Raw genomic sequence first — 10,982 nt, forward strand, 5'->3', positions numbered from 1 at the left:
TACTGCCATTGTTGACATCAATAATACCTGTACACAGATAGGCAAACAGTAACTTGGTTTGCGATTTCACGCATAGCACCCAGTTTACACTGCCTGGCCACGTTATGAGGGCCTGTACCTAACAGCCGGTTGGGATGGTTCAATAAACGACGCAATTTTTTTGGCTTCCAGAGTAGTGAAGGGTCCCAGTGTATAGCAGGGGGCGTGCCCCCACAGCAGGCTGATGCCAGATCCAGTCAGATAGTCCGGTTCTAATAGAGAGCTCAGGCAGTCGCGCTGGGGATTAGTATGATGTTATTACGCTACCTCTACCGAGGCTTCAGCAAGTTGCCAGACCTGATCTGCCTCGCTATAGCTTCTGATAGCTGACAAACCCATGCCCTGAAGTACTGCTGTACAGCACCTACCGGGAATGCAGAACACATACAGAACTACTACGGCATCTGTGTTGTGCATTGAAAACATGCGAAGCACATTACATGACAACAACAACAACAAAAAATAACCTGCTTTTAAAATATTGTTGATTTAAAAATTGTAATTTTGTAATGCTGTTATTGTAATTATGGCTGAAGCTGATATTGTAGTGAACACAACCACGGCACTAGATGGCAGCAGCGGAGCTGAACGTGATTGCTGTGGTGTGTGATTCTCTGTCACTACTTCCTGGAAACAGCCAGCGGTGTACGTTGTGTGTGTGTGTGCGTGTTTAAATGAGTCTGTTTGAATGAGAGTGGGGAGGGTTCCTGCGTACTGTTGTCCATTTGTCTTTAGTGCTGCCTGAGTGCTGTCAAGGTGCGGCAGGACCTTCATGTCAGATGTGACAAGGGCGTTGGAGGGAGCGTGTTTGAAGGGGGACGTTTGCAAGGTCAGTCTGCTGAACTTCAACAACAGTAACGACACACGGAGAGAGAGTGAGTGAAGATTTCATGTAAGAAGAAAAGTACAAAAGTACAGCTTCTAGGCTTTCTAGGTGTTTGAGGATATCTATCAGAAGAGAATGATCAAAACATGAACACCGCCAGCTTGCACTGGCGCGGCTTGAAATGCAGTTCACATAGTTTTGATTAGCATGATGTTTTGATATAACTGAATATATAGCCTACTGACTGTTTTAAGGGAAAACACAATGGAGACAGACGTAGCCCTAGCATGTGTGCATGTTAGTACTAGTTCCTGCAGTAGCGAGGTTAAGGTTTTGTAAAGAAAGCAGTAGCCTGATTGGTTCTTTTTGTTCCAGGATGAAAAGGGTTCCTGTGTTGGCTCTCCTCCTCTGGATCTGCTTGCTGTTTTATGTGGGCACCTGGATTTTTCTAAGCGGTTTTCTTCTAGTGAAAGTAGAAGTGAACCGTAACAGCTCCTGCAAAGACGAGCCCTTCTGCAAGCACGACAGCTCGCACACGGAACACTTCTGCTGGAGCGAGCCGCGGTTCAAGAGGGCAGTGATCCTGATCATTGACGCCTTGCAGTATGACTTTGCACGCTTTGACCCTGAGATCAAGGACCCCCGACCCTTTCAGAACAAGCTGAGGGTGTTGAGTGAGGTTGTGGCGTCTCGGCCAGCTCATGCCAGGCTGTACCCCTTTAGGGCTGACCCACCAACCACCACGATGCAGCGGATCAAAGGCTTTACCACCGGCTCGCTGCCCACCTTCGTGGACGTGTGCAGCAACTTCGGCACCAACGCCATCCAGGAAGACAACCTGATCCACCAGCTTAGGCAGAATGGTGAGTAGTGCTGCCCACCTGGTCTCAGATGCTAAGTTTTCATTAGCATTGCAATGCCTGCTCCAGGTTTGCACATGACAGGTGTTATGGAGAGCTTGCTGTGTGCCTGCACTAAAATGCAATAGTTTATTTTTTAGAGTGTGTAATAAAAATAAGAGGTGCAAATAACAGCAAAAACATCCAATGTAAACTCTTAAATTGTATCACGGCAATACGCGGTATGTGTGTAAAATAGACAAGCCTACTCTAACAATACATAAGCTTTTTGAAGAATTGAATAGATTTTGAGTTTCTAACACATTTTGTGATTGAGCTCTATAGTGTAGGCATATTGTTTGAAAATACTCACGCTCCCTGGGTAGAGAGTCTAACTCTGTCCTCCACCAAACCAAAGACTGGGTTGATCCCATTTTGCAGGGCAACAAATTAGTGGTTGGGCTTCAGTGGCTCTTGTTTTCTTGTTAATGAGTGAGTGTGACTCGTTTGCCTCTGCCCTCTCTCCATGCTCTTCTCTGTGTATTGAGTGAGTGTGACTCGTTTGCCTCTGCCCTCTCTCCATGCTCTTCTCTGTGTATTGAGTGAGTGTGACTCGTTTGCCTCTGCCCTCTCTCCATGCTCTTCTCTGTGTATTGAGTGAGTGTGACTCGTTTGCCTCTGCCCTCTCTCCATGCTCTTCTCTGTGTATTGAGTGAGTGTGACTCGTTTGCCTCTGCCCTCTCTCCATGCTCTTCTCTGTGTATTGAGTGAGTGTGACTCGTTTGTCTCTGCCCTCTCTCCATGCTCTTCTCTCCTGTAGGGAAGCGGGTTGTGTTCATGGGTGATGACACCTGGGAGAACCTTTTCCCGAACCAGTTCCACCAATCCCTGCCGTTCCCCTCCTTCATAGTGAAGGACCTGCACACTGTGGACAATGGCATCTTGCAGCATCTCTACAGCACTGGTGAGTGCAGGAGAGGGCAGGGCAGGGCAGGGCAGGGCAGAGTGCCCCCACTGCACTGTGCTTAGAGGAGGTGGGATAGTTATAGTTACCACTTCATGCGAAATAAGATTGGTTTTGAAATGATTGTTTTTGGAGAGACCCCCGGATGTTTGTAAATTCAACACTAATTAGAAGTTGTCAGTTTTATTAAAGTTATAAAAACACTACAAATTGGGACAACATTTATCAAGGTCTTTACTTTAAACTGCAGTTTGTAAAATGTTTTGGGTGAAAGAACAGTGTTTCAAAACTAGCAAGAAGCAACTCGACTTAGGGCTGGAAATTGTGGCAGATTTGGTTGAAGCAGTTTATGTAGCACTTAAGGTAAGTTGAAACGATCAATGTGTGTAAAAGGAAAATCAAATGGACAATGTTACAGAACTAGCAGGAAACATTTATTGAGCAGCATGAATGAGGAACTCTTTCACAGGAGCATGTGCATGAGAACATAAGACAAGCTTGGGAGCGAGAAGAGACCGCTTGGCCAATCCAGGCTCATCCCTTTGTAGCACACCATTTGCTCCTACTAAAGGGATGTGTTTTCAGAATCCGATTGTATTTGAAATGTTCTTAGTTTTTTAGGGCTGTATAAGATACCATCCTTAGTGGAGATACCAGAATTTTGTAGCACTTTTGTTACTACTATGAAATTTAGTAGCTCATGCAGCATATGGCCCTTAGATTTTGCACTGCTACCTTGTGCACACTTTTGCTTGATGACCTTGATAAACTCTACAGTGCATGAGTAGCTGGGTGCTGGGCATTGCTGAGTAGCTGGGTTCTTGGCATTGCTGAGTAGCTGGGTGCTGGGCATTGCTGAGTAGCTGGGTGCTGGGCATTGCTGAGTAGCTGGGTGCTGGGCATTGCTGAGTAGCTGGGTGCTGGGCATTGCTGAGTAGCTGGGTGCTTGGCATTGCTGAGTAGCTGGGTGCTTGGCATTGCTGAGTAGCTGGGTGCTTGGCATTGCTGAGTAGCTGGGTGCTTGGCATTGCTGAGTAGCTGGGTGCTTGGCATTGCTGAGTAGCTGGGTGCTGGGCATTGCTGAGTAGCTGGGTGCTTGGCATTGCTGAGTAGCTGGGTGCTTGGCATTGCTGAGTAGCTGGGTGCTTGGCATTGCTGAGTAGCTGGGTGCTTGGCATTGCTGAGTAGCTGGGTGCTTGGCATTGCTGAGTAGCTGGGTGCTGGGCATTGCTGAGTAGCTGGGTGCTGGGCATTGCTGAGTAGCTGGGTGCTGCGCATTGCTGAGTAGCTGGGTGCTGGGCATTGCTGAGTAGCTGGGTGCTTGGCATTGCTGAGTTGTTGTGTCCCTACAGTGGAAAGCAGTGACTGGGATGTGGTCATCGCTCACTTCCTGGGGGTGGATCACTGTGGGCATCGCTACGGCCCTGACCACCAAGCCATGGCTGATAAGCTCACCCAGATGGACCAGGTTGTCAGGTAAAGGCTTTTTTTTCTACTGGATATGCTGCATTCCCAGCCAGCACACAGCACTAAATCAAGACTGTTTAAAAGTCAGTCTTCTAACATTCTGCAATAGAGCAGCATGGATCAGAAAGACTACAGCAATATCAGATGAAACGGATTAGTTTGTTTGCTGGGCTTTCCTGCCCTCTACCAGACTGTATCCAGCTTGATATTGAACAAGGTCACAAAACCTCCTTGAGTCCTTAACCGGTAATCTACTGGACTGGCTCCCAGTACAGGGTACAAGTTAAGTAACTGGACCACAGCCTAATTAGCAGTGTAAAAACAGACTGCGTTTGTATTGTGATATGAGACCAAAAGCACAATATAGCTCATTGTATTTCATCAAGTTGTTCTTGGATGAAGGATAAGTGTATTTTATAACAGGTCAAAAAGCATAGCCTTTTAACTGGCTCCTGACGAGAGCATTATAAAGCACTGTTACTTCCATGTGGTATGGAGGTATCATGTGTCTAGGGAGAACCCTGGGTTATCCCGCCTGTGCTGGCTGTGCTGGAGGAACCGTTTTTGAGTGAGCTCTCTGCACTGTGCAGTAGTGAAGGAGTCTTGTTTGAGTGAGCCCCCTGCACTGTGCAGTAGTGAATGAATCATGTTTGAGTGAGCCCCCTGCACTGTGCAGTAGTGAATGAATCATGTTTGAGTGAGCCCCCTGCACTGTGCAGTAGTGAATGAATCATGTTTGAGTGTGCCCCCTGCACTGTGCAGTAGTGAATGAATCATGTTTGAGTGTGCCCCCTGCACTGTGCAGTAGTGAATGAATCATGTTTGAGTGAGCCCCCTGCACTGTGCAGTAGTGAATGAATCATGTTTGAGTGTGCTCCCTGCACTGTGCAGTAGTGAAGGAGTCCTGCTTGTTGCTGTGCAGGTCTGTGATCGAGCGGCTCCAGAATGACACCCTGCTGGTGGTTCTGGGGGACCACGGCATGACGGACACAGGGGACCACGGTGGGGACAGCCAGAAAGAGACTGACGCGGCCCTCTTCCTCTTCAGCCCCAGCGCGCTCTTCACTGCGGGACAGGAGAAGGTGAGGCGGCGCTGCTGCTGTGTGCCTGCAGGCCATTCTCCAGTGCAGTATAATAATGACTGAACTGCTTTTATTTACTTTCTTTCTGTTTGCTGTGATGTAGCCTGTGTTTTGTACAGAGGTACAGTATGGCACAGTCTGTAATACACAGCACTTTCTCTTTTTAAGCCATGAAAACACTTTACACACAGTTCCAGGACATAATCAGCAGTGATGCAGCTGAGTCATGACTTTGGGGGTGTAAAAATGCCTGCCCTACCACTGATTGTTACAGACTATGCTCTTCCCAGCCTCTCTCTTCCCTGTGTTAACCGGTCATTTTCTCCACTTTCCAGGCTCTCCAAGAGGTTGTGCCCCAGATCGACCTGGTCCCCACGCTGGCCCAGCTGCTCGGTATTCCCATTCCCTACAGCAACATTGGGAAAGTGATGGTGGAGCTGTTTGCACTAGGATCCCCAGAGGACCAGAGTTCACAGGAGCGCCGACAGGCTGAGGCACTCTGGATCAATGCTAATCAGGTATTATCATTGTGAAGCAGTTTCTCCACTTCAAGCCCAAATCTTTCATTTTAGTATAGATGCATTAATAATAACACTGGATCCTCAAACTTTACAGCGATTAATAACAACTGCTGAATTAACAGATATCAATAAAACATTGTGTAAAACTTTGTTTTTTTAATTTTTTTTTTATATCCTAGGTAAACCGTTACCTGGACACCTACTCGCTGGCAAACAAGGACCTTTCTCCCGTGATACTGGCCCACCTGAAGGACATGTTCCTGTTGGCTGCCACAGAGTACAAGGCCTTGTTTGGAGGTCCACTTGCAGGTGGACCAGAGCACTCCTCCAGGGTCCAGGCACTCATTGCCACCTTCCAGCAGTACCTGAACCAGGTCAGGGAGACATGCCAGGCCTCCTGGGCACGGTTCCACCCACTACGCATGGCGGCTGGCATCGCTGTCCTGGTGGCCGCCTGTGCCCTGTGTTTCATCACCTCTGACTTTGCCGACGTTGTTGGTGCTTCGTACAGGAGGCTGCTGTGGATCCCTGTAGTCTCTGGCACGGTGGCAGGCGGCGGGGTTTCTCTCTGGCAGTTCATCACAGGGAGCGAAGTGGAGGTGCTCTCCTCACTCGGCATGGCGGCTCTCGTGTCTCAGCTGTCTTTCTTTTGGAATTTCAGCAGAAGGAAAGTCACCAGGGTCTTTGCGCACAAGCCCTCGGATTTACTCAACGCCACCGCTGATGCCGCTGAACGGAGACCAGCTCTGACGTGGCCCTCCGTTCCGCTGACGATCTTCTTCCTCAGATGTGCCTCCCTCTTTTCGGACAGCTATGTGGTGGCGGAGGGTCGGGTGGTCACTTTCTTGCTCAGCACCCTGGCCATTTACATCCCTGTCCAGCTGAACTGGGCCGGTCGGCTGATGCTGCCGTTCGAAGCCCAGAAGTTCTCTCCCCAGTGTCTTCCGCCACAGCCCTCTACCCCGGCAGCTTTCTCCTCCTACAAGAAAGAGAGCCTGACCCTCCTGGGCTGCACGGGCTTCCTGGTGGCTTCCCTCTACGCCTCCCACTCTTTCCACGGCTGCCGAGACGAGCAAGGAGACTGCGAGCCGTCTGCTTTCCTGACTCCCCTCTCGGGCTTGCGTGACATCCAACTGCGGAACTTTCGCTACCTGCTCTCTGTCTCCTCCGTCATTGCCTGGGTCTGTCTGGTCCGCAGGTGGATGCGCCACTACGGCAACATGAACAGCAGGAGCCCAGCTGTCCTCATGGCCCGCTGCGGCCTACCCTTAGTGGCCACGTTTGTCTGCCTCTACTGGGCCATGAGCTCTGCGCCGGCCGAGGGCTTTGGGAACCTGCAGGAGGTGGTCAAGCTGGCCTTGCTGGTCTTCCCGAGGGCTGTGTACGTCCTGTTTGGACTGGGGGTGGCGGTCGTCTGCTGGGACCCCCTTACGGTATTCCTGAAAACCAGGAAGGAGCTGGCGCCCAGCCTGCTGCCCCCAACTTACCGGGCGAGCACTGGGGTGAGTCTGCAGGCAGAGCTCCAGCACCTCATCCCGCACATCTACCAGCGCATGAGGAAGTCGCTGAGGGCTGGGGAGAGAGAGGGCGTGGGGAGGGAGGACGATGGCCAGCCCACGGTGGAGGCTTACGGTCTGGGCACGGTGTACTCGGCCCCCCTGCTCCTGGTGTTGGCTCTGCTCGGGCTGGTTCTGGCAATGCTGCACCCTGAGGGACTGATGCTATCCTTCATGCTGCTGCTCCTGCAAGCCTGTGCCGTCCTGCACATGCACTCTGCAGCCACCTCCCTCTCCACTCTGGGGAGCTGTGCAGGTGAGAGGGGGGGAGTGCAGCCATAGCTGCAGTGTTCCCCATATTGCGATATTAAATTAATAGCAGGATCTCTTTACCACAATAAAAATGTGACCCTCTTTCATTGCTTATCAGTGTTAAATTCAATTGTACAGGCATTTCATGGCTTGAGATATAAGTAGATTAATTAACTGCACAATGTTTACAGCACACAGCTCAGTAATCAACAGAAGAACATATGCTTTTAAACAGTGGAATTTATTAATGTGTAGCTAATAAGGCTCATGCATCAAAATCACAAAAGACCATGTTTTTTCCTGATTTGCTCAAAGCACTGTACAGTGAATCTATCAGGGTATTAAAGTGCTTTAGAAATTGAGATCTTCCTGATTGTTGAGTGCTGATGTCATGGGCACTGTGGTGTTTCATCTCCTTGTGTTTTCCTCTGCTGTGTCTCTGCAGGATGTGTCTCTGTGTCCGTGTCTGCGGTGCTCATGTCATGGGCACTATGGTGTTTCATCTCCTTGTGTTTTCCTCTGCTGTGTCTCTGCAGGATGTTTCTCTGTGTCCTGGTCTGCGGTGCTGATGTGGGGCTTGGCAGCCACCCAGTTCTTCTACTCTACGGGTCACCTGCCCACCTTCCCCTCGATCCAGTGGAACTCTGCCTTTGTGGGGTTAAGTGAGGTCCACGCTGGGCACCTGGCCCCTGCGCTTTTGGTCACACTCAACACATTCTCCTCACAGATCCTCTTCGCAGGTACACTGTGACACCATTCAGAGGTTTTACACATTGAGCAAGGGCATTCACTTCACAGCTTTGATTGTGAAAGAAAAATGCATCATTGTATAGTGCTTTGAGGTGGCTGCACGAGCTTGTCACCAGCAAGCTTACTTCATGTATTGTTTTATAGTATGTATTTAAATAAGAATAGTTAAAACAGTATAGCTAATTTTAAGGTAAAGTCATTTCCATTTGATAGAAACATTCAGATGGCTGGATCACTTCAGGATCACATCTAATTCTATATTATAAGTCATGTCCCCATTAGAAAATATTACTAGAAACTGCACTTCTAACTCTGCCAAGCGTGTAGACTCTCACTGAGATTGTCAATGACAAGACAATGAATATTGAAACCACAACACGTGTCAACGGATTCTATACGCTAATATCAACCTGCACTCTAAGACTCTACACCTGACGCAGCAAAGAGTGAGCGAGAAACACATTCGGAACGATTTAGAGGTAGCCACGAGCATTTATAAACATACTTTTCAATTCCCTAATGTAATGAATATAAATGTTGTGCATCTGCCTGTCCTCTCCGGCCGCAGTGAGCTGCCCCCTGCTGCTGTTGTGGCCCCTGGTCTGCGAGTCGACGAAGGCAGGCAAGCGAGGGAGGAGAGCGGGAGAGGGGGAGGACGGAGAGGAGGCTGTGATGGAGATGAGGCTGAGAGAGGACCCAGACAGGTTCTCCACTGCTCTGCTGCAGCTCGGGGCTCGATACCTCTTCATACACGGAGCTCAGGCGAGTGCCTGGACAGGGGGTGGGGTCCGTGGCTCTGCTCTGGTGGGAATGGGTCACTTTTAGAGTTTATGGGTTGTCAAGTCATGTGGGCATTGCCCATTAAAATAGTTTTGAAATGAATGAAGACGAAACAAAGGTAAAAGTAGACAAAGAAAGGTAAAAGTAAAGATGCATTAAGTTTTGGTGGGGAAAAATAGAACAAAAATAAATGGGGAGAAATTAAGATAAACCAAAGAAAGGTAAAAGTTAATTAGACTACAGATTAGGAGTCTTGTAACGAGTAGTCTTGTTTAATAGGATTGTTAATAGAGTTGTTTTCAAGTGTTAATCTTTGTCACAGATCTACATGTGAAATAGAGGGGCTGCAGTTGTGTATTCACAGTAGCAGGAGTACAGTAAGGGTTTGTACTGTGTCTCTTCCATATACACATGCATGTCTCGCACATATTCATTGTGTTGTGTATAAAAAAGAACAGCATTCTAATGGAGGGCTTCTCATCACGGCTTTTTTGATTGTTTTTAAAAAAAGTTCCTGATATGTTAAAATTGAGATGGCTGGTTTCACCCTGATTTAGGACTGATCTTGGATTACCATACAGAAGTTAACTTCATTTATGAAATAGCTTTAAGTTGAAGTTTAGTTTTTTTCTTTTTCAGCTCTTGGCCTCTGTGTGTGCAGCAGCGATTCTGAGGAGACATCTGATGGTTTGGAAGATTTTTGCACCAAAGTGAGTATCTGGAAGTGGGTATGGGCTTCTACCCAGGTTCAAGGGGCATGGGATGGAAGGGAATATATTGGTAAATATCCTCATATCCAGGGAGTTGTGGCTTGGCTTTTTCTCATCTTATTAATAAGCCACATTGACTGTTCTACTGTAGCCTGTAGTGGAATGCATATTATTGATGCCTGGGATATAATGGTGGTGGGCGTTAGTGTTTATCTCGCATATAGAGAACCATTTAACCACTTGTAATGGAACTTGGTAAGGACATTCTTCTTGGCAAGATTTTTAGAGTGTCAGAATCGAGGTATATGGCGGTGTCTCAGTTTGTAGTTACAGCATGGTGGAGAATATGCACACTTCTCTAATGCTTTACTCTTATTGTTTCCTCTTCGTCAAGGTTTATCTTTGAAGCCTCTGGCTTTGCCGTGACCAGTGTGTGTTTGTTGTTGGGGCTGGCGCTTGTGATGCGTGTGGACTCTGCAGTGAGTGACTGGTTTAAACGGCTTATCCCAGATCACTCCAGGTAGCCTTGGCCCAAGGCACTGGACCAGGAACCGGAGAGGGGCAGCCTGCTGCTGTTCTGAGGAGCGCTGGGAACTCAAAAAAAAAAAAAAAAAAAAAAAAAAAAACATGCTGGGACATCATGCCACTTGGGAAAGACATTCCTGGAGTGTGTGCATGATGAGTGTGTTTTGAACTTGCTTTCCTTTGGCAGTTTGCACAGCTCCATGGTTGGAAGTAAAGCACTGTATAACTTCCATAAGGCCTGGGGGGTAATATAGAAAAAGCATGTGATTTGCTGATTCAGCTGGGAACAGACACACAACTGCTCTCAGCAGAGTGTTGATGGAAGCTCTTTGAGCAGGGCGTACAGCAGGTTTTTATTTGTCTCATTCTTTTACGGTTTTATTTATTTATATTGGGGGACGGGGACTTGCTGGCACAGTACAGTTGATGCCTCTTTTTTATTGGATTCTGTTGGGTCAGGAAGTGTATTGGCCTGAACAGAAACTGAGTTTGATCAGCTAGGACAGCTTGCATTATCATTCACTTGCTGTAGTCCAAAACTCTGAAGACAACAATAAAGAAAATGAATAAACTCGAATGTTGATTTGGTGAAGGATAGCATGTGACAACCAACAATTCTAATTCTCACTGGTTTTTATATGGTCTGATTCGATCTAGTGCTTTTAGCCATT

General features: G+C 47.9%; 1 protein-coding gene across 3 annotated transcripts; it reads left to right on the top strand.

The window, feature by feature from the left end:
- The first annotated feature begins 682 nt into the window (after window positions 1–682).
- LOC121312354 (GPI ethanolamine phosphate transferase 3-like) lies at window positions 683–10,982 on the top strand. Of its 3 annotated transcripts, none has more exons than XM_041244230.1 (11): window positions 683–931; window positions 1,241–1,728; window positions 2,525–2,668; window positions 4,021–4,144; window positions 5,058–5,217; window positions 5,553–5,735; window positions 5,918–7,550; window positions 8,083–8,286; window positions 8,865–9,058; window positions 9,716–9,786; window positions 10,181–10,982. In XM_041244230.1, coding segments are annotated over exons 1-11 (3,333 nt in total). In that variant the 5' UTR covers window positions 683–929; the 3' UTR covers window positions 10,311–10,982. The 3 variants fall into 3 exon arrangements, with proteins under 3 accessions (XP_041100164.1, XP_041100204.1, XP_041100227.1); XM_041244270.1 differs by having other exon boundaries at window positions 683–914; XM_041244293.1 differs by having other exon boundaries at window positions 683–868.

The sequence above is a fragment of the Polyodon spathula genome, chromosome 1 (assembly GCF_017654505.1).
Source record: "Polyodon spathula isolate WHYD16114869_AA chromosome 1, ASM1765450v1, whole genome shotgun sequence".
Taxonomy (NCBI): Eukaryota; Metazoa; Chordata; class Actinopteri; order Acipenseriformes; family Polyodontidae; genus Polyodon; species Polyodon spathula.

What these genes read in the sequence shown, in the direction of transcription:
- LOC121312354 (XM_041244230.1), top strand. An exon ending in CCACCAGCTTAGGCAGAATG is followed by an intron (nt 1,729 to 2,524) that starts GTGAGTAGTGCT and finishes TCTCTCCTGTAG; the next exon opens with GGAAGCGGGTTGTGTTCATG. An exon ending in GCAGCATCTCTACAGCACTG is followed by an intron (nt 2,669 to 4,020) that starts GTGAGTGCAGGA and finishes GTGTCCCTACAG; the next exon opens with TGGAAAGCAGTGACTGGGAT.